Source organism: Alexandromys fortis, unplaced genomic scaffold, assembly GCF_014885135.2.
Source record: "Alexandromys fortis isolate MF-2015 unplaced genomic scaffold, M_Fortis_MF-2015_v1.1 scaffold_108, whole genome shotgun sequence".
In the NCBI taxonomy this organism is placed as follows: Eukaryota; Metazoa; Chordata; class Mammalia; order Rodentia; family Cricetidae; genus Alexandromys; species Alexandromys fortis.
In genome coordinates, this window is record NW_026067994.1 from 3,021,116 (window position 1) to 3,041,355 (window position 20,240).

At 44.6% G+C, this 20,240-nt stretch overlaps 1 protein-coding gene across 1 annotated transcript in view; it reads right to left on the reverse strand.

The window, feature by feature from the left end:
- Positions 1 to 1,268: 1,268 nt before the first annotated feature.
- The window catches only part of Opcml (opioid binding protein/cell adhesion molecule like), a 527,691-nt gene continuing 508,719 nt past the window's right edge, over positions 1,269 to 20,240 (reverse strand). Inside the window, exons 4-7 of the mRNA XM_050160083.1 lie at positions 19,921 to 20,058; positions 19,367 to 19,487; positions 18,753 to 18,904; positions 1,269 to 1,477 (exon numbers count right to left, since the gene is read on the reverse strand). Coding sequence (XP_050016040.1) covers positions 1,377 to 1,477; positions 18,753 to 18,904; positions 19,367 to 19,487; positions 19,921 to 20,058 — 512 coding nt within the window. The 3' untranslated portion in view covers positions 1,269 to 1,376. The remainder of the gene's footprint in view (positions 1,478 to 18,752; positions 18,905 to 19,366; positions 19,488 to 19,920; positions 20,059 to 20,240) is intronic.

Sequence of the window (20,240 nt, forward strand, 5' to 3'; positions counted from 1 at the left end):
GAGGTTGGTACCTTAATCTTCCAGCTGTTAAAGGAGAAATGCAGCAAAATCAAGGCTTCTCCAGGGTTCATTTGCTTCCCGAGAAGGTGCTTCAGGAAACAGTCTCTCTGGGAATCATGAGTGACTGATCTTTAGATTGCAACTTTGGTCCATCTGTTCACAATGGATAATTTGAGTGGATGGGTCTCCACATGCCCAAGGATGCATGGCATAGGAAATTGCTCTTCTGTAGAGTTAGCCTGCAAGATCACTGGCTTGCACATAAGAAGTTGCTAGGCAGATCTGAAGATGGCAATGTCTCTTGATGGTGCTGGAGAAATGGAGACAGTGGCATGGACACATATGACTAGAGGTTAATACGGCGATGAACTGAGAGGGAAGAGTGTGTGGGGGAAACAGAAAACAGCTAGATAATTATATTGATGTTATGATAAACAGAGCGAATGGATTGCGAGAGAGAAAGACAGGTGGGTAGAATTAGAGGGAGAGAGAAATCAATTGAATAACTGGATCATAGTATGATTGCTTTGATAGCTTGATAAAATAATTAGCCAGCTATTGATCACTTTTTTATGAGTTGTGACAGCATTTATGGGAAGTATTAGCATTAACATACTTCCCTCATTTTGTGACTTGACTTGCAAATTTTTAGTTTTGGGTTGTCTGCATAGTCTCAAGCCTATAATTCTTACAACTAGTGGAAGAAATGCGTAGAGGGGGAAGGCAGGAGAAGATGGCAGAATTGTACATGTGGATGGACACATATGCATATCTATGGATACAGTGAGATAGCTTCTTACAAAGAGAATGGGTGAGACCTAATGGAATCGGTGCTGAAATGAGCATGGGCATGAGGATATGTACTTTTAACTAGGGAAACAACTGAAAGCTTAAAGACAAAGACAATAAGACATGCAGATGCAACTCTTACTGTGTACTACATTGTGAGTCAAGTTATACCTTCAGGGTGTTTGACATGGGACATATTCTTTTTGCCCAATTTTTGGAGTATGTGTGTGTATGTTTGTGTGTGTGTGTGTGTGTGTGTGTGTGTGTTATGGTAGTGGGAAGAGAAAAAGAGAAAAGGAAGGCCAAGGTAGCAAGAACAGATTCCATTTTGGGGCACACCAATAAAAGATAGAACCCTGCCCACCCCAACCCCAACCCACTCTTTAAAACAAAAACAAAAACACAAACAAAAACAAAACAAAAATCAAATAAACTTGAAAAATCCCAGAAACAAACCAAAGTGTGGGGGGAGCCAACAAGAACAAAAATAAACCAAAAGAACCCCAAACTGGTTTGCCCTCCGCAGTGTAGATTAAAGTCTGTGATATGGAGAAGCAGGCGTCGCTCAGAGGACCTATGGTTTCTTATCAAAACTTGATGAAGAAGTGGGCAAAGAAAGTCCCTGAGAGCCAGAGACAAGCCAGTGCTCTAGAGGCGGAATTTACACCATCAATGACTGCTCCAGGCCCTGTGTAGGGGAAAGAGAGACAGACTCATTAGCACATAGCCTATAGGGCACCATATCTATCCCTGGCAAACAAGTGCATGTCATGCTTCTCTGTGGCAAGTATCCCACGTCCCACCCCTCTCCACTGACCCTTCTGGGTTTGGAGAGCCAGGAAATGCCCAGTGGGAAGATAAAACTCTGAAGAGAGGGGTTTATGGGTCGCTTTAACAACTACCACCTTCTCTGAAAGTTCGAGAATGAAAATGTGACAGAATGAGTTAATGACAGCCAGTTACGCACATAGGCCCAAGATGAGGGCAACAGACAGGGCTCTACTGTAAGATAAACCATCATTTTTCCATGGATAGGGACTCCAGTAAAGACAGGGTGACCAGGAAGGAGACACATATGGGTGTGAAGGAAAGGGTCCCTAGGGGTAAGAAACAAGCATTGGGGAGAAAGGAATGGAGATATTTTGCGAGTAACAGAAGTCCAGATGTGGACTTCATCCTCTCTGCGTGTAATTCGGGGGCTGGAAGGCCCCTCTCAAAGCTGCTAAGAAAGGGGAACTGGAGACTGCGAGCCGGTATATCTCAGCCACCAGTCACAGCTCTAATAACCACGAACAAAACTCTGCCTCCCTAGAACAAACCATCATCCTACAGATGGCCCAGCTTGAAAGAATTCTCTCTGTTTTCCTTCTTTCTTCTTTCTTTCCTCTGGCCCTACGGAGTCATGTATATTCCATAGAAAAACAAAACCTCAGAGTCACGAGTCAGGCTCCTTTGCCATGTTTCAGAAAGACACATCAACAACTGTGGTTACCCTCGCTCGCCTACGTCCAAGGGCTCCTGGGCAAGGGCTGAGCTCTGTCTCTTGGGCCCTTCCATGAACTTTCTTTGCAAATACTTGGAGTCGTAAGCAAGCTCCTAGCTCCTAGTCCGTAGCTCACAAGCAAATGTAGTTCCCAAAAAGCCAATTGCACGTTGTCAAAGGAGTGAGAGCCACAGAGAGATAGATGCCTGCATAGAATCAGAGGCAAAGGGAAGGAGAAGCAGACAGACAGCACACCTCTTCTGCCAATAACTCAAGCTAGGCCTCCATTGCCTCTTTGGGAAGGAAACTGACCTGTCAACAAAGAGCCATTGAGAAGAGCTGAGGCCCTTCTTGGACCAGAACCAAGCTATTGGCTTGGCTGTGAGTCTATGTCATGGCCTTGCTTAGGAAAGAGTAAACTCAGCTCTGTTTTTAGGAGTTTCCAGGACTCTTCATTTAGCTGTGTGACTATAGCTGTTTCTCCCTCAAGGATTTCCAAACAGGTGAATTTCCCCTTGATGTAACAATATGTGCAATTATATGACTAAAATGTCATAGTTATTTGATGATAGCTTGAAATTTGGCTTGCTCAGTTCTGCATTTTTACTATGGCATATTCACAAATATCAGGAGGAGCCAGGTTCTACCATGGTGCTATGGGACCCATGGAGGCAAAATATAACTTTGAAAATTAGCCCGATTCGCAGGCCCCTAGCCATGCCAGCACACACCCTAATTACTTGTATTTGCCCAAAGAATGTAAGAAGTTTGAAAATGTTTAGGTTGCAGATCAGTACACTTCTCATATTATGTCCAGGATGGGTCAGGTGTGGACAAAGAAGTCTTTCAATGTAGTCGGAGCTGACCTCAAAACTAAAATTCAACTGCTATTTCTAAGTAAGTTTATAAGGAACAAACAATGGAGATTCATAAGTCTTGTGCACCTCTTCACGTGTTTCTTTCCTAACTGGTATCACTATTATACATAGCTTTACTCCAGCAGCAACAGCATCCTGTTCCAGAAGCCACTACATGCACCAAGATCTGCAGATGCTCAAGGATCACAGACAAAATGCAAAGTGCTTTAATAAAACCTGCCTATACTCTCCCGTATATGTCACATCGGTCCTGGAGTATTAGTGTCTGTGGGTCTATGGAAATAGTTGTTACATTGCTTATCACATGACAGCAAGAAAAGAAGGCTGTACTTATTCAAGACAGATAATATTTTCACCCTCCCTCTCTTCTCATTCTCTTGTCATCCTCCTTCTCCTCTTCCTTCTCCACTTTCTTCATCTTCTTCCTCCTTCTGCTTTTCTTGTCCTGGAGATTGACTTTTACATATGCAAGACAACCACTATGCTACTGAGAAATATCTTGGTCTAAACACAAAGATTTCAGTGTGCAGTTGGTTGAACCTATAAACGAAGGACTGGACACTGAGAAGTATCCATGTACATATGTACTTTTTCTTGAAAGTATATTTTATTATATATAATAAAACTATGCATATATATAATTGGACTAGTTATGCATGTTCATGCATGTACACATATACATGTAAACTTGTGTTCAGCTCATCTGCTATGTTGATATCAATGTAGGAAACAACTGTAGCCCACGAGCCCCTCTCAAGGAAAAGGTATTTCATCTAGGAGGCAGTGTGTAGACTTAAGCCTTTCCGTGAAATGTCTGTCACTAACAGGGCTGATCTAGTTGAAGCAAAGCATAAATGAGTAAGAGATGGAGAGAGGAAGTGGAATCCAAAGAGAAATAAGTGTTTCTGGTGGTGTGGGTGAGGCGCTTGGGGCTCGCTGGTTGGGGGATGATAAGCATGTTCCTTTTGAATATTCCAGAGTGGAAACCATGAGGATGACTTAGGAAATGTATTGGAAGCTTGATGTGCTGAAGAAAATAGAGATGTGGTGTTTGTGCTATGTTCTGTATGAGCATGAGCCTAAAGGTTAATCATATATAAATCCCTTTAACCATAACAACACACCCCCAAATACATCCACTATGATTATTTCCAACTGGTAAAGTAGTACACTGAGAAACAGAACAGCTAAAGAAAATCTTGCCTAGAATCAAACAACTCATATACCTGGAACTGCAATAGAACCAATCCCTGTCCCCAAATCTGTGCCTTGCTTTTGACAACCCTTCTTCTTCTCTGATGAAAAGAACTTCATAGGTTCCAGAAACCACAGCACCATGTGGTGATGGGAGCAATGGACTGGGAAGTAGATCACATGCTTCAGTTGCTCCCTAGCAGAGTGACTCCCTTGCTATGCTTTGGGTCTATTGTTTGCAAATAGAAAGGAGGTAAGATGTGATGGTCTGTAAGGCTCCACTCCTGCTTTCTGAGCCCATGGAGACTATGCCTCTTGTGCTAGGAGGGACAGCTGGTCAGCAGCCAGACAGCCATGGGCAGGTAGTGTGAAGTATCACCACGTGACTTTTGGTACCAATGCATGACCGCCCCCACCTAAGAGAGCGAGAAGCTCAGAAACATCTATAGACCTTAGAGTTTGCATTTTTGGCCCCCGTTCCTGTGCAGCTCCTGGGAGTTGTTTTCTGTTTCACAAGCATGACAAGCACCTGCTTGATGTATCAGGTGATATCATAATTTACTACCATAGCACCTTCGGTTAATCATTCGATGAAAAGTGGAGGTTGCAGCCCCATAATTAATCTAATCCACCATGATACAGATTCAAATCAACAGTTTTTTCCTCAGACAAATCCTGGACACATTTGCAATTTGGCTGCTGGTCCTAGTAGCAAGAATGGTACTCTACAGGATGGCTCTGAGGCTTTGTTCAGAGTGGGAAGGCAGTGGCTCACATCCATGGGCCTCTATGTTGGAGGGCCATGAGACAAAAACACAGCCACAATGAACTGCCTTTTAACTTGCGTCCTTACAGTAACCCTGCTTTTCTGAAAACAAGGAAAAGAAAGCGTCTGAACTGGGTTGCTCCCTCTAGGCGCCTATATGCCACCGTTCGCTGATTTAGACAAATCTTTGTGCTAGAATACGGAAAAGGAAAGGATTTATATAGTTTAACCAATTTGATGGGCACCCATGTTGTGCTGGAGCTCACCTTTGAACCTTAAGATGGAATTGGCTTTTGCCTGTACACATAAGTTCGGTGAGTCAGGAGGCATACTGCACTTTAGGGGCCGGGAGAAACTTCTCACCCAGAGCTCACAAAAGCCCCACAAACATCTCCTTTACTTAAGTCCGGGCTTCTTTGGGTACCAGCTGCACAGGCTTCTCCAAGTACGGAGCAGCTAATACCAGTTTTAACTTGAGCAAATGTGATAAAACATCCAACTGAAGTTCAGGTTTGTTTCTTGATTTATTTTTTTCTTGTTAGACTGATTATTAGTGGAAATAGCCTGGAACGTAGTTTTCATTTAAAACAAAGACTCTGAGATTTGGGAGTAGAAGGCAGAATTTTATTTGCTCCGATCAGCAAACTGGCACCAAGATGTGGCTGCAGAAAGGGAGAGGGTCTGGAGAAAAGGTAGGACTACAAGATGGAACAAGGGACAGGTCCATGGAAACATGGGTAGCAAGTCTCTCAACAGAGAAAAGTATTCTGGCCACTCTGTCTCCTTGGTCTCTCTACCTTGTCTATGAGGTCTAAAAAAAGATTTGGGCTAAAGTCATTGATAGTTCACAAGTGTAAGTAGGCTTCTTAACTTTTGATTCAGCCCAATTTAAGTTTACATCCTCATGCTGGCTTGCTATCTATGTGGACTTAGATGAGGTACTTTGTGTTTGCTTGTTGCAAATCAAAATAATTAGATGGTGTGTACAGGAGTTGAGTGGTTAAGACAGTGCCTGGGACATAGTAATCATGGAGCTGAGGTGGCTGTTGCTGTGGATTGATGGTTTGTACTCTGGCCTCTTCTATATCTTTACTGGAATAAACTCTATATTATTTAGACCCTCCACAAGAACTTGGAATGCTGTTTTGGTACTGAGAAGGAGTTTAATGGTCAGAATAACCACTGTTGGGAGGGACCAAGGCTATAAGGGATTCAGAGGGTGCTGAGCACCAAGGATGAGGGAAAAGGACCCACAACCAAGCTTTGTAGCCCAAGGCCAGAGTCAAAGAGCCAAGAAGGAAAGAATAGGGGTCCCAGGTCAGCCTCAGAGAGATCACAGTACTTGCCAAATGTCTGCTATGTCATGCTCTTTTCTCAAAAGACAGTCACATACTCTGCCTCCAAAGAACTTATATTCTAGTGGCTTCTACACAGCCTCTTTCTGTTTCTAAAATGTTTTTTTCTTCTGATACTGGGAATGAAATCAAGGGCTTTGTACATGTCCGTCAAGCACTATGTCATGGATGTGTACCCCACATGTAACTTGGTTTTTCTTGTTTTAAATTGCTGTTGAGCCATGTGCTCTCTAAGTTGCCTGGTGTGCCTGCTAGTTTTATGTCAACTTGACAAGTTAAACCCATCTGAGAAAAGGGATACTCAGAAAAAAAAAAAAAAAAGCACCCATGAGATCTGTGTTGTAGGCAGACCTACAAGGCATTTTCTTAATTAGTAATTGATGAGGGACCAAACCCATTGTGGGCAGTGCCATCACTGGGCTGGTGGTCCTGAGCTTTATGAGAAAGCAGGCTGAGCAAGTCATGGGGAGACAGCAGCTCCCCCTCTGCATGGCCTCTGCAGCAGCTCCTGCCTCCAGGTTCCTGCCTTGTTTGAGTTCCTCCTGTCTTGATGTCTTTGGTTGGTAAACTATGATATGGAAATGTAAGCCAAATAAAGCTCTTCCTCTTCAACTTGCTTTTTGGTCATGTGTTTCTTCACAGCAGTAGAAGCCCTAACTAAGCCTGTGTTGACACAATCTTTTTGTCGTCCAGGCAGTCCTTGAACTCTACCTCAGAGCTGGAATTACAGACGTGCATTATCAAATCTGTGTTCTTCTTCTTCTTTTTCCCAAACCCTCACAGATTCTAGGGAGAAATCCATTTGAGACAATTAACCCCAAGTCCCTTGCTTCTCAGGAACACCCAGCTCGCTGGAGAGTCATAAGGAGACTTAATCTGGAAGAACTAACCTTTGTTTCTGCCTCTGTTCCCCACAAGTAGGATGAATTTGATTGAAAACAGTCAAGCTTTCCTGCAGGGGAGCTTTTAATGTATAAAACAGGGAAAGAGTGTTTTTTCTACCTTGCAAGGTCGTTCTGGGGGTCAATTGAGATAGTCTTTAATTGCTAAGTATATGTAAAGAGTGAGTACAGGTGAGGTGATCAGTCCTTGGGTGGTGCTGTGTGGGGATCCTGTTTTAAATAACAAAATCCTGGGGGAAATGCCAGCTGCTCAAAGGCAGCCAACTACAAACCAAAAACAACCTTGGCTGTGGCTAATAAGTGAGTCTGTTTCTTGCGAGGTCTCAGGGAGGCTGCTGTCCACAGGAGAAAGCTTTCTACTGAAGAGCAACCATGCTGAGGAGATGCCTGGAGAAGTCCAATTCTTCCCCCAGGCCAACGCTGCCTTTAAGGAATCATCTCTGTTTACAGTTAACAATGACTCAGTTCAATGAGAATAGCTGCTACAAATACCAAGCTTCATTAAATATCCTTTTCAGGGATAAATTGACAATGAGAACGTGTAATTATGCCCTTTCCCATTATTCCATCCCCTCCTCCTTTACCCTTTTTGAATGCTAAAATTAATTGCTTTCTTCATGCCTAAAGTTGAGCATCTCCGAAAATCAAAGCTGAAATGAGAATACAAAGGCACAAAACAAACTCCGAATGGCACCACGCCTAGGGGACAGATAGGCCGACAAGCAGAAGTTGGTTTTTAGCATAAACACACACACACACACACAAAAGAGAGAGAGCTAGAGCTGTAGCCTGGTGGTAGCATGCTTGCCTAGCATGTACAACCCCTTGGGTTTGACCCAAGTACTGCCAACACACACACACACACACACACACACACACACACACACACACACTTACATACAGGAAAAAGAACTAGAAAGGCAACGACAAAGAGACAGATTATAGAGATGGCAAGATGATAGCAAGATTTACTGGCATATACTAGACGGCCAGATTAGTTAGGACATACATAGACTTGAAGATCAGCCAAGGATGACACATAAGAAACCAAAAAGCAAAAGTAGGGTCTACTTCTGAGAATGAGTAAATATTGGACTGTCAAGTATTAAATCTGATTGGTGATCTCTTTTGGAATTAGGCCACGTTGACAAAATTAGAAGTGGGCCACCATCCCGGCCACCTGTAGACTAGATAGGCGCTGCTGCCTTCGAGGGTGACTCACCTCTGCCCAGACTGTCAGCTACTAACAAAGTGCCCAGAGATTCATCCAAAGCTTTCAGAAACAAACGTGATGTCCCAGACACAAATCTGCCTCCGATGAGGTCTCAAAGCTTAACAATGTAGGGTACGTTACATGCGGTGAAGGCATTGGGATGTGCTGCTGGCTTCCCTCTCTCTTTGCAAATTGCATTGAAAATACGGCATCTTTCATCAGTAATGGCTGGATGAGTAGCTGAAATTCTATTAAAATGGCAGGTGGGAGGGTGAACGCATGGGGAAAAAAAAAGGCACGAAGAAACAAACCCCACAGGCAAGTTGAACTTGTTGCTAACACAGGAGATCAAGGCAATATCTGCAATCTAAGGAGCTACAGTTTTGTTCTGAAATTTGGATGGGTTTATGAGCGCGATTATGAACCGCACGACCTTCCTAATGAGGAACCAAAAGGATAATGATGTTCGCGGTGATTAAAAGAGGAGCAGGGAAATCTAATTAGAGGATGTGTGCGCGCACTTGTTGGTGAAACATAAACCTATTTTCAGCAGTGCTGGCTGATGAACGTACATTCCCCTTCAAAGAACTTTCTCTCCATTGTCTTTAACTACAGTGGAGACCACGGCCCACACTGGCACCGTGTTGTTTTACAAGTGAGATTAGCCAGGTTTTGCAGTAAACTACGAAGGGCGGATAAAGTGGCAAAAAGCAGCAGCCATCTTTGTTTTGTTCTCTTCTCACTCCCTGTTCCTTCCTCCTCGCCACAAAAGACAACGGCTTAGCAAGTCAGTGTCAGAAGCTAATTCATATCTGTAGGCTCCTGTCATAAACCAGAGAGAGAGAGAGAGAGAGAGAGAGAGAGAGAGAGAGAGAGAGAGAGAGAGAGAGAAGACTCCTCGCTAAGCTGTGTGCCTGTGCTCTGTGCTGACATCAGCACACCCCGGGTGCTCAGTGTTAAATTCGAGATGCTTAGGCTAATAGCCAGATGTCAATGATTCACAGAGAGGAGGTGGGGTGCCAGCCGGTGACAAGGAACCCCATCAGGAAAGAAATGTGAAATGTCTGCATTTTCCCCTCTCCTAATATGTTGACATTTTGCAGGTTGGGAAAAATATAAATGATTATGCCGCTGTCATCAGCCAAAAGCAATGGTATTTCTCTCTGACTCATTCTCTCCCACCTGGTTTTAAACTGTGGATTTGTAAAAAAAAAAAAAATATACGTTATCAGCAGGAAATGGACAGATATGCAGCGCTGGATGCGTTTGCAAGGATGTCTTCCTAAAGAGTGGATTGGAATGTTTGATGCAGTCTCCTTCAGAAGGAACATGGGGGGAGGGCTACATTTCCAATTAGAATCTGGCTGTGAGGATGGCAAGGATGCACGGGAAAAATCAGAGAAATAATGGTATGGCTTCCCTGCAGGGAGAGAACTAAGTGTCCTTTTGAGGATCTAGCTGCCCTTTGGTTGGCAAAGGATTTTAAACGAACAGCGGCTGTAACTGATGCCCCCATTGACTGGAAGATTTATTTACTAATTCGACCAACATTTGCTGGGCAATGACTATTGCCAGACACGGTGCTACATCCTCTAAGTGCAGAAACAAACACAAGCAGAAGACGCGCCTACGGGCATGCCACTACAGGAACCTAAGGATGAGGGATTGCTTCTTCAGGGAGACGCAGAAATGCTCTGCAAATGGGCTGCCAGAGAGGACACACTTGGAGGATAAGTGTGGCTTTATCAGGCAGAAGAGAGGGCAAAAGCTTGTGCATGTGACCCTCCAACATGCAGGAAGCGCTACAAGACACATAGGCTGGAAAGCAACGCGGGATTAAGTCTGGTGTTGCTGCTTGCGTGGTAGCATGTCTACCTGGGGGACTTATGTCAGATCATTTACATCCTCCCAGCTCTGGGCTCTTCTTCTATGACATGGGAATAATAAAAACTTCATGACAATGGATTCTTAGGTTCTTAAGGCCATGTGTGGCTGACACTTAGAGGTTTCTCATTCCTCGAGAGTGGAACTCAACGTTTTATTATAATGGACTCTGTATCTGTTTATACAGTGTCAGAAGTTCTGTCCCTACTCATTCCTCATCCTTGGTATAACTATCAGAACACAGTAGACATCAATAAGACATTTGTTGACAAGATGAACAGATGCATTGAGGGAGTCATCCTGATCATTGCCTTAGCTGATGGGATCTGGAGGACACAGGGCTTTGCCTGGTGAGGTGTCTGTAGCAGCGAGGGGAGAGGCAATGAGTAAGGTTGTAAGACAGGTTGACCTCAGAATATGCACAGCCTCAGTGGCAAGCTTCTCTGGTAGGCAAGAATCTTCAGCTACTGAAATGACAAGGTCCCTTTGGGGTGTGCGGCAAGCCATTTGGGAGGGAGTACTAAAAAGAAGGAAACCAGTGGGAAGAGGAGCACCCTGGTCAGATGCATTTTGTAGCGTGTGATCATGGCTAGCGGGCAGCAGTGGCGAGGGAGGGTGGAGTCCATTGGCCAAGGCTCCTTGGTTAATAGAAGAATAAAAATGAGGGTGAGGGTTCTAGTGAGAGGATGCAGCGGAAGAGAATGCACAGGCTGAATTGGAGGGGACCCAAGGGAGGAAGAAGTAGGGCTGGTTCTGTTAGGGATCCAGGGAATAAGTGGGTTACAGCTTGGCAATCAAGAGCCTTAAAGGTACAGATTTGTTAGTAGTATTCACTCTGTGGCTACCACCCTTCCCTGAGCCTAGGATTCCCTAAGTAACTTGCTTACAAGTCACATCCCCAGGGCCATTCATCAAGGCTTTGATTAAGTGGTCCCAGATTAAGGCTCACAAATTTGCATTTTTAAGACTTCTCACGTTAATCTCATGCAGGTCCAGACAGGTGGCTCCTATGACTCTTGAAGACATGGGTGACCTCTCCAGCTCTCACTGTTGTCCTCCCTTGAGACTGATTTGTGGGGCTGGTGGAGGGGAGCCAGGAACAGACAAGATGAAACAATAAGAAGGAAATTATCTCCTTGTGATCACAGGACTCAGAAGCAAGTTTTGGAAGGTAGGGTGAAGGGGAGTGGCAGGGGAGTGCTCTGGAAAGAGACGAATCTTGGTGTTATAAGGAGAGAGATCCTGGGACTTGAGGAAGTAAAGGCTGCGAATCCTATGATGATGCAGGCCTTGGGGCATATGCCGGAGAGAAGCCAAATTCCCCTGTGCTCACTCCGTATAATGAATGGGCCTGGAACCACTTGAGTAGACAGTGCTGTTCAGGATGCTTTGATAATGAAAAAGAAAGAGAAGACAGAAACAGGGTTTTGTGGGGGCAGAGCGAGAAGGCAGGGGCACTGTGTGGGACATGGTATGAAGGCAGGGGCATTGTGTGGGGCAGGGTGTGAGGGAAGGGGCACTGTGTAGGGCAATGTGTGAAGGAAGGGGCATTGTATGGGGCATGATGTAAAGGCAGGGGCATAGTGTGGGGCAAGGTGTGATGGAAGGGGCATTGTGCAGGGTGCAGTGTGAGGACAGAGGCATTGGTTCGGGGCATGGAGTGAAGGCAGGGAGGTTGAATCCTGGTTGTGTTGAACACCAAGGGCTTTGCTCACAGGTGCTGTTGAGTGGCGTGGACAGGAGCTCGCTACTGCTAGTGTCAGCTGAAGAAACTTGAGTTTCGAGACCAGTATGCTGTGCAGATTAAATGCAGAGGAACAGCCACTAAAAAGAAACTGAGGCTTGGTCACTGGGTCTCCAGCAGCTGTCTAGTGGACTATAGGCGGCACTGTTTTTTGTTTTTTTTTTTTTTATTTATTAAAGATTTCTGTCTCTTCCCCACCGCCGCCTCCCCTTTCCCTCCCCCACCCCCAATCAAGTCCCCCTCTCTCGTCAGCCCAAAGAGCAATCAGGGTTCCCTGCCCTGTGGGAAGTCCAAGGACCACCCACCTCCATCCAGGTCTAGTAAGGTGAGCATCCACGAAACTGCCTAGGCTCCCACGAAACCAATAGGTACAGTAGGATCAAAAACCCATTGCCATTGTTCTTGAGGTCTCAGTAGTCCTCATTGTCCACTATGTTCAGCGAGACCGGTTTTAACCCGGTCTTTTTCAGACCCAGGCCAGCTGGCCTTGGTGAGTTTCCGATAGAACATCCCCCTTGTCTCAGTGTGTGGGTGCACCCCTCGCGGTCCTGAGTTCCTTGCTTGTGCTCTCTCTCCTTCTGCTTCTGATTTGGACCTTGAGATTTCAGTCCGGTGCTCCATTGTGGGTCTCTGTCTCTGTCTCCTTTCACCGCCTGATGAAGGTTAATATTCAGGAGGAAGCCTATATGATTTTCTTTGGGTTCTCCTTCTTATTTAGCTTCTCTAAGAACCTGAATTATAGGCTCAATGTCCTTTATTTATGGCTAGAAACCAAATATGAGCGAGTACATCCCATGTTCCTCTTTTTGGGTCTGGCTTACCTCACTCAGGATGGTGTTTTCTATTTCCATCCATTTGCCTGCAAACTTCAAGAAGTCCTTGTTTTTTACTGCTGAGTAGTACTCTAATATGTATATATTCCATACTTTCTTCATCCATTCTTCAATTGAAGGGCATCTAGGTTAATCAACCCAATTATAAAATGGGGCACTGAGTTGAACAGAGATCTCTCAACAGAAGAAGTTCAAATGGCCAAAAGACACTTAAGGTCATGCTCAACTTCCTTAGCAATCAGGGAAATGCAAATCAAGACAACTTTAAGATACCATCTTACACCTGTCAGAATGGCGAAAATCAAAAACACCAATGATAGCCTTTGCTGGAGAGGTTGTGGAGAAAGGGGTACACTCATCCATTGCTGGTGGGAATGCAAACTTGTGCAACCACTCTGGAAAGCAGTGTGGAGGTTTCTCAGGAAATTCGGGATCAACCTACCCATGGACCTAGGCAGCACTGTTGAGAGAGTACTGATACCTCACCTGAGGAGACATTCTAGAACACAGACATTTCCTTAACACAAGTGTTTGCGATGACAGCTCACACGTGGTGAGTTGTTCCAATGAGTTGCCCCTGTGCCCGATACTTACTTCTTAATATAAATAAATGATGTTCCTACAGTTTTACAGATGACGTTTGAGAAATCTGTTTTTCTTCCTGCATCACCCCCCTCTCTTTTGGCTTTGTGTGCAATCGCTGCCATTGTCTCCTGCACGTCCCAGTAATGCGTGCATATAGATGTGTGTCTCATGAAGCATATTGCAGTACTGGATGCAGTCAGGCCCCACATCCCCCCTCTTCACACTCTCAGGCTGAGGGACAGGGCTTCTTGCTCATGGCCTGGAGGAGGCAGAGTTGTTTGGCACACTGCTGGAAAGTAAGTGACTTCCACAAGAGACAAAACTGTGGCCCACAAGCTGACACTTCCTGCTACACACAGGGCTGACAAAACTTCAAGGGCTACAGGCTGCAGGTGGAGCTAAGCCTCTGACCTTGTAAGCAAGTCCCAAATAAGTGTCTTCTTTTCTAAGCGTTGCAGTGGTCATGGTATCTCTTCACAGTGATAAAACCCCTAACTAAGTCACCATCCTTTGGAAAGGGTCTTGTATTCCCATTGTGTCTCAGATTCAGAACAGAGGCAGAGAGAAAGCAAGCAATGCACCCATCTTCTTCTGTTCTTGGCCTTTGCTGAGCTCTGAGCCACAGACAGCACCACAGCCTGTCTGCTGCACTGGACCTCGTCTCTGCCAGCTTTGGCTGGTTACTACTCTGCATCTTGCTCCTTTCCCAGCTCTCAGGGTGCCTGGGTCCAAGGAAGGTGGCTAATGTAATGTGCTGTCTGAGTTGGCCTCTGCCTGAGGCTCTGTCCCTGCGGCTCTGGGACAGGAAGGTGGCTGGTATGATAAGAAAGAAGCATTGCACACAATGTCACCAAGCACTGGGTTGATCATCCACTGACTAGGCTTTGTTTACTGTCACCAAGCACTGACTGGGGTGTTTATCACTATTTCTTTCAGTCATTTTTCTCCTTTTAGTCTATTCCCCCACCCACTGTTTCCATAATCTTGCAGTTTTGTTTTATACTTTTAGTTTTTAAACTTGCTTCTATCCAATCCTTCTTTGGTTGTTGCTTTTCCAGGCGGAAATACAGCCATGTGTGAGCATGACCCTAAGTGTTGAGACCATAGAGACAGTCAAAGGAGACTGTCAATAACAGAAGAAGACCCCATAGCTTGGCAGAGTTGACATGTTTACATACTTAGGCTTTGCATGTGTGTCTGGGAAGAATGAACATGCAGGTTGTAGGTGTGAAAGTTTGACCTCACTGGAGATGGTTTTAGGGCAGATGGTTAGAAAAGGAGGCATTTGGTATAGGAGATGGCTGAGGTAAGCAACTTCTTGATATGTGATTCCACATGAGTTGGCCACAAGTATCCTGCATGGACTGAACTAAAGTAGAACTCAAGCACCAAGGCCCTGGTCACAGTTCAGATGCTTACAAGCCAGGGTGATTTGAGTCGTCACTCTCAGTTCTCAGTTTCCACACACAGAATACCAGGAGAAATTTAGCAGATACTTTATAGGCTCAGTAAGTGAGATGCCTAGGAAAAGACCCTGTGTTGGAGTCCTACACATTCCAACCATTTGTAGTTATAATTAGGTATATTTATGGTCAACTGAGGATTGGGAAAATATTGTGGGTCAACAGAAAGGGTGGGCCAACTAGACACTTTCGTTTTTCTCTATGACTGAATCTATGTCCATTTGTCTTAGCATCAGAGTGGAGAGGCGTTCCTTTGAGGAGACCACAGAGGACATCCTCCCAAAGGGTGATCATGGGTAAAAATGCCAAGCTCGTTGAGAGAATTTTCCGAAGCCAGTCAGCTAAGAAACAACACAGGCTGCACACTAAGACCCTCTGGGACACACCCTTTCTCTCAGCTTATCACACCTTAGTCTCTGAGAGCTGAACTTCTAGTATCACTAATACAACTTTTGATCTTGACTTACTGTCACATATTCATTCATCCACAAAACCTTCTAGGTCAGCTACTATGTATGAATCTCTATGTCAGCTAAACATGGTTCCTAGGTCCAAGGATCTTACAGAATTAAGGAGGAAAAGACGTGTATCAAACTAAACAACTTGAAGGGAAAGTCCTAAGTTGAAGGTAAAGGTTGTGGAATCGGGGAATCTACCTGCTGTGTCCAGATTACATGCTTATCTATCTCTCAGGACTATGTGTTGTACCCGCTTGGGTAGATACTGAACACATTCTTGTAGAATGGACACTGTGAGGATACCATGGGCAAATCAAGATATGACAAGTGTATGAGGTGGGGGAGTGCTGATCTGCATAGAATCTAGGGAAGCCTTCCTCCAGGAATGGATGCTGAGAGTGGGCTCCAATTAGGTGAGTGAGACCAAGGGACTTAGTTCTAGAGAGTGCTGTAGTTAAAGGGAAGAGGAGACTTTGGAGGAAATAAAAACAGATGTCCTTCCAGCCAATATCCTGGCAGGTATACAAATAGAGACAGTGACCATATGGGGCACTTCACAGTAAGTGTTGGTGGACATGGAAAAGAATCGTGGCATCCAGCATCCATAGGAAAGGTTCAGTAGTTTTAGTTATTTTGATAAACTTTGTCCTACTGACAATTCACAATCTTTCCAGTTTCAAATCAGTAAGCTGAGGCCTTCTATCTTTGGGTGTTATCTAGATTTATTTATAGGTCCCTTTATTTAATTTTCTCACCAGCATTTTGAGGCAGGCACAAAAATCCCAACAACCTCATTGAGGAAAAGAAGGATGAAGGCGTTTGACTGACATGTGGCTGAATTTGGATGCAAATCTATGTCTGTACTGTGAAGTGGCTTATGTTCTCTAAAATTATGTTAAATGTCTAGCCATAAGCATGGCCCTGTTTGGCTATGACATCTATAAGAAGGTACTGAGGTTAAATGAGGTCATAAAGGTGGCGCCCCTAGCTGGCATCATTAGTGGTCCTCTAAGAGAAGATGACACATGAGTCAGCTAGCTGCCTTTCTTCTCCTCCCTCTTCTTCATGATTTTATCTCTCCATTCTTTATTTCGATTGGCCCTCAGGAAAATGGCTATGTGAGGACACAAGTGCTATTTCTAAATGACACAATGCATTCCCTGGTGACAGCAGAAAATGATAAGAACTCAAATACTCAAGCTATCATTTCCAGGTTCTTACAGTAGTATTCTCTCCTCCTGAAACTTCCTTAGCCAATGGAGGGAATGAAGGTCAGAGTCTGGAATACTCTCTGATGTTTTCATTCAGTGTTATCATGACTAAGGAACAAGCATTTGTGATCTTCAAGGTTTGGCACAGTATGTATTTAATAGCCTTAGACCCACAACTGACACTTGAAAATAAAAATGTTCTAATTTTCCATAAGACTGACATGGACATGCCTTGGACAAGTAGAGCTGCCAGGCCTTCTCTGGATGCAGAACTAAGGATAAGCTAAAGTGACACCTAAATGTTTGAGTGTGGGGGTAAAAGTATCTTTGCCTCATTTGATTCCTCTCTGGGTAAATAATCTGGGACATGATAAAGTGTCTGAATCTGGGTCTCATCTAACACATATCCCTCCCCTCAGTATATTTCGGCATTACCCAAACTCTTTGGTTCTTCTTTTGTTAATCTGTAAACTGTAGGTACTACCTTGCCCTGATCAGCCCTGACATGACTCCAAGAACCCAAGAAATATTTGGTAAATAAGACATTGCCATCATGGAAAGTAAGCCCAAGAACTTCCATTTTAAAGTAAGAATTTTAGCACTAAGTCAGTATTCTTCTTTGTTTTTGTAAAAGGGAAAAATAAGTAAAACCATGCATGGGGTGGGGGAACTTGTCCCTAGAGACAGTCACGTAATCATCTTCTTGGTCTCTGGGCCATGTTTCTGTCAATGTACCTCTATGCAGACAAAGCAGGGTGCTCATCCTTGTGAGCAGGGGCCCGCTAGATGCTTATCATGGCATGGCAGAGTGTAGTAGGGTGAATTCACTTCTTCTAAGCTCCATAATCAAATTCCCTAAGTTTTCATGAAAGCCATCATATTCTACATGCTTGTTAACTAGACGGTCAAGCCACACCCCTCTGAAACCTACTATAGAGAACACACAAGGGAAGGGAGCAGGCAAGCCTATCTTTGAAGTAGGCTTAAAATACAAGAACATAGGCATTCAGGCAGGCAGAGGAAGGAAGGAGCATGCTGTACCCACCTGCCACTGCTGATGAGGGGCTTATTTCTAAGACACACACAGCACAATGCACACACAATGCAGAGAGAAAACAAAAGACATAGATCACACATTTCAGATGGTTGGTGGACAAAGTTCAGTACATGTCAAACTTGTTACATCTGAAGTGCACATGGAAAAATGGGTCTCTCTCCACTCTGTTCATCAGATGCTCCCCTCTCACCAAACCTTGGCAAATAAACACATATACACGCACATGATATACCACCGTAAGCTGACTCTGGTCTACAGGATGGATGTTGCATGGAAATATGAGCACAGCAGTGTGGTAAGATGGAGTGAGGAAGGAGGAGGCCTTCCACAGTAGCCATTTGTGGTCCCCAGGCATCCCCATCCGTGAGGAGAAACAGACCTCCAGAAAAAGGTCTGAGGTTTTTGGAGGAACAGAAGGGCCTCCCAATGAGGACTCAGGCTTCTGTTCCCCAGTTATCCCCTTGTATGAGAAGATGGCCTGATGATCCTCATGAGAATCGGGATGACAAGGATAGTCATGGTTTATAACTAGGACTGTGATCCCAGAAGCACGGATTCTTAGTATGGACGTTATCACATCTCCCAGTTGTTTCTCGTTGGTTCTCACAAGTTCTGTCTTCTCATTTGTCTTCAGACGGCATTACTGTTGAACCGTCCTATGGTTCTCTGTCCCATACGGAATCCACAATCAAAGTTGATTGAGAATTTGGTTTACTCCTTTGGAAAGGAGAAAACCTGGCCAGAATAAATTATCTTGGAAACATGACTGCGTGGCATGCTAGAGGAATGATAGGGAGAAGGATTTTTTGCAGCTAAAGGTGGTGGGTTGAACAATATGGATGGAAACAGGCCAAGCAGACTGTGCCTATTACCCTCCCAAGCTCCTGGAGCTCCCTCACATAGCCAAGCCCTCCAGATTCAGGCTTCCTGCACTCACCATACAGTGTGATGCTGGCATTGGTGTTCCCAAGCTTATTTGTGGCCACACAGGTATAGTTGCCATAATCCTTCTCTGAGACGTTGAAGAAAGTCAAGGTGGATATGCGGCCTTTGTTCTCAATCCTCACTCCATCCAGGCCAGTGGCTAACCTGCAGCAGGAGAAAGCACTATTGGTCTGGACTCACTGTCCCAGCAGAAGCAGCAGGTATTAAAAGAAGGCAAGGGTGTGAGTCCTAGAATTATCGCAATGAGGTCCTATTAAAAATGCCCTTTCTTCTAACCCAGCCCATCAACACAAGCCTTAAATGTCATGTCTTTTATTGGATGGAAAAGGGAACAGTCATACTCAAAAGGAAGCTCCCTGGAAGCTAACCATGTCTATAACTAAGCCAAGATTCTAAAACAAGGTCAATTCATTCTGTTGACTTCCCAGCTTCCTTCAATTTTTTTTTCCCTTCTCACTTCTGATTCTAAAAGGAAACTCGGTTACAAAGGAGGTTATAACACATTTTTATCTTGCTTTATTTTTCCCCTGGAGTTATTACCCTCCTTCTGGAGGATGCATGATCAATCGGCTCTGCTTCAGAGTTGCCCCACTTCCTTCAAGGTACCTGGTATCTTCTTTGAACCACTGGAATTCAGCCATGGGGACAGCGGAGGCTTCACAGCTCAAGATGCCCTTCTGACCAACTGAAACACCAGTGTTTTTGGCTTTTGAGATATAGGGAGGGTCTGTGGAAACAAAAGCAAGCAAGCAAGAAAAAAATAAAGAGTGATTCCAGAGAAGAAGACATATGGACACATCCGTCCACTGGACATATGGACACAACCGTCCACCGGTGACACCCTCCTCTTAGTAACAACCACTTATTTTTATTTTGTGAAGATGTAACGTTTAAATGTGATTATTATATTTGATTCTCAGGTCTTCAGCTCAATTCTAAATTAGTCATGGTCCTTACTCACTGGGAGCTCTGAGAGTCCCAGGCAGACTCTAAATGATAACACATGTGTTGCTGAGCAGAGCAATCTGATAAAACACTGCCCTTCCTGTTGGCAGGCCCTTGAGTGTGGGGCTTTGAGAAAAGGGCACTGTCACTTCTAGATTGTAGTTTTCATCCCTGCCCCTTTCCCTCTGGAACTCCCCGACAGCAGATCAACTCACAGTTTACAGTGATTTTTACTTTCCGCACATCAGGCGCGGCGACATCGTTCAAGGCGCTGCACTCGTACTCCCCGGACTGGTCCCGTTTGATGTCAGAGATTTCCAGGTATTCATCCTCGCTCACAAAGCCCTGGCCTTCTGGGAAAAGAGAGATGGGGCGGAAAACAATGGAGAATGGTTACTCTGGAGACAGAAACATTATCCAATCTGAGAGTGTAAAGGGCAGAGGCAAAGCCAGGGAATGGGGTTGAGAATCCAACAAAAAGATAGGAGCTACAAAGTAAGACAGTCTCTGACGGAGTCTTGAATAAATGTATATA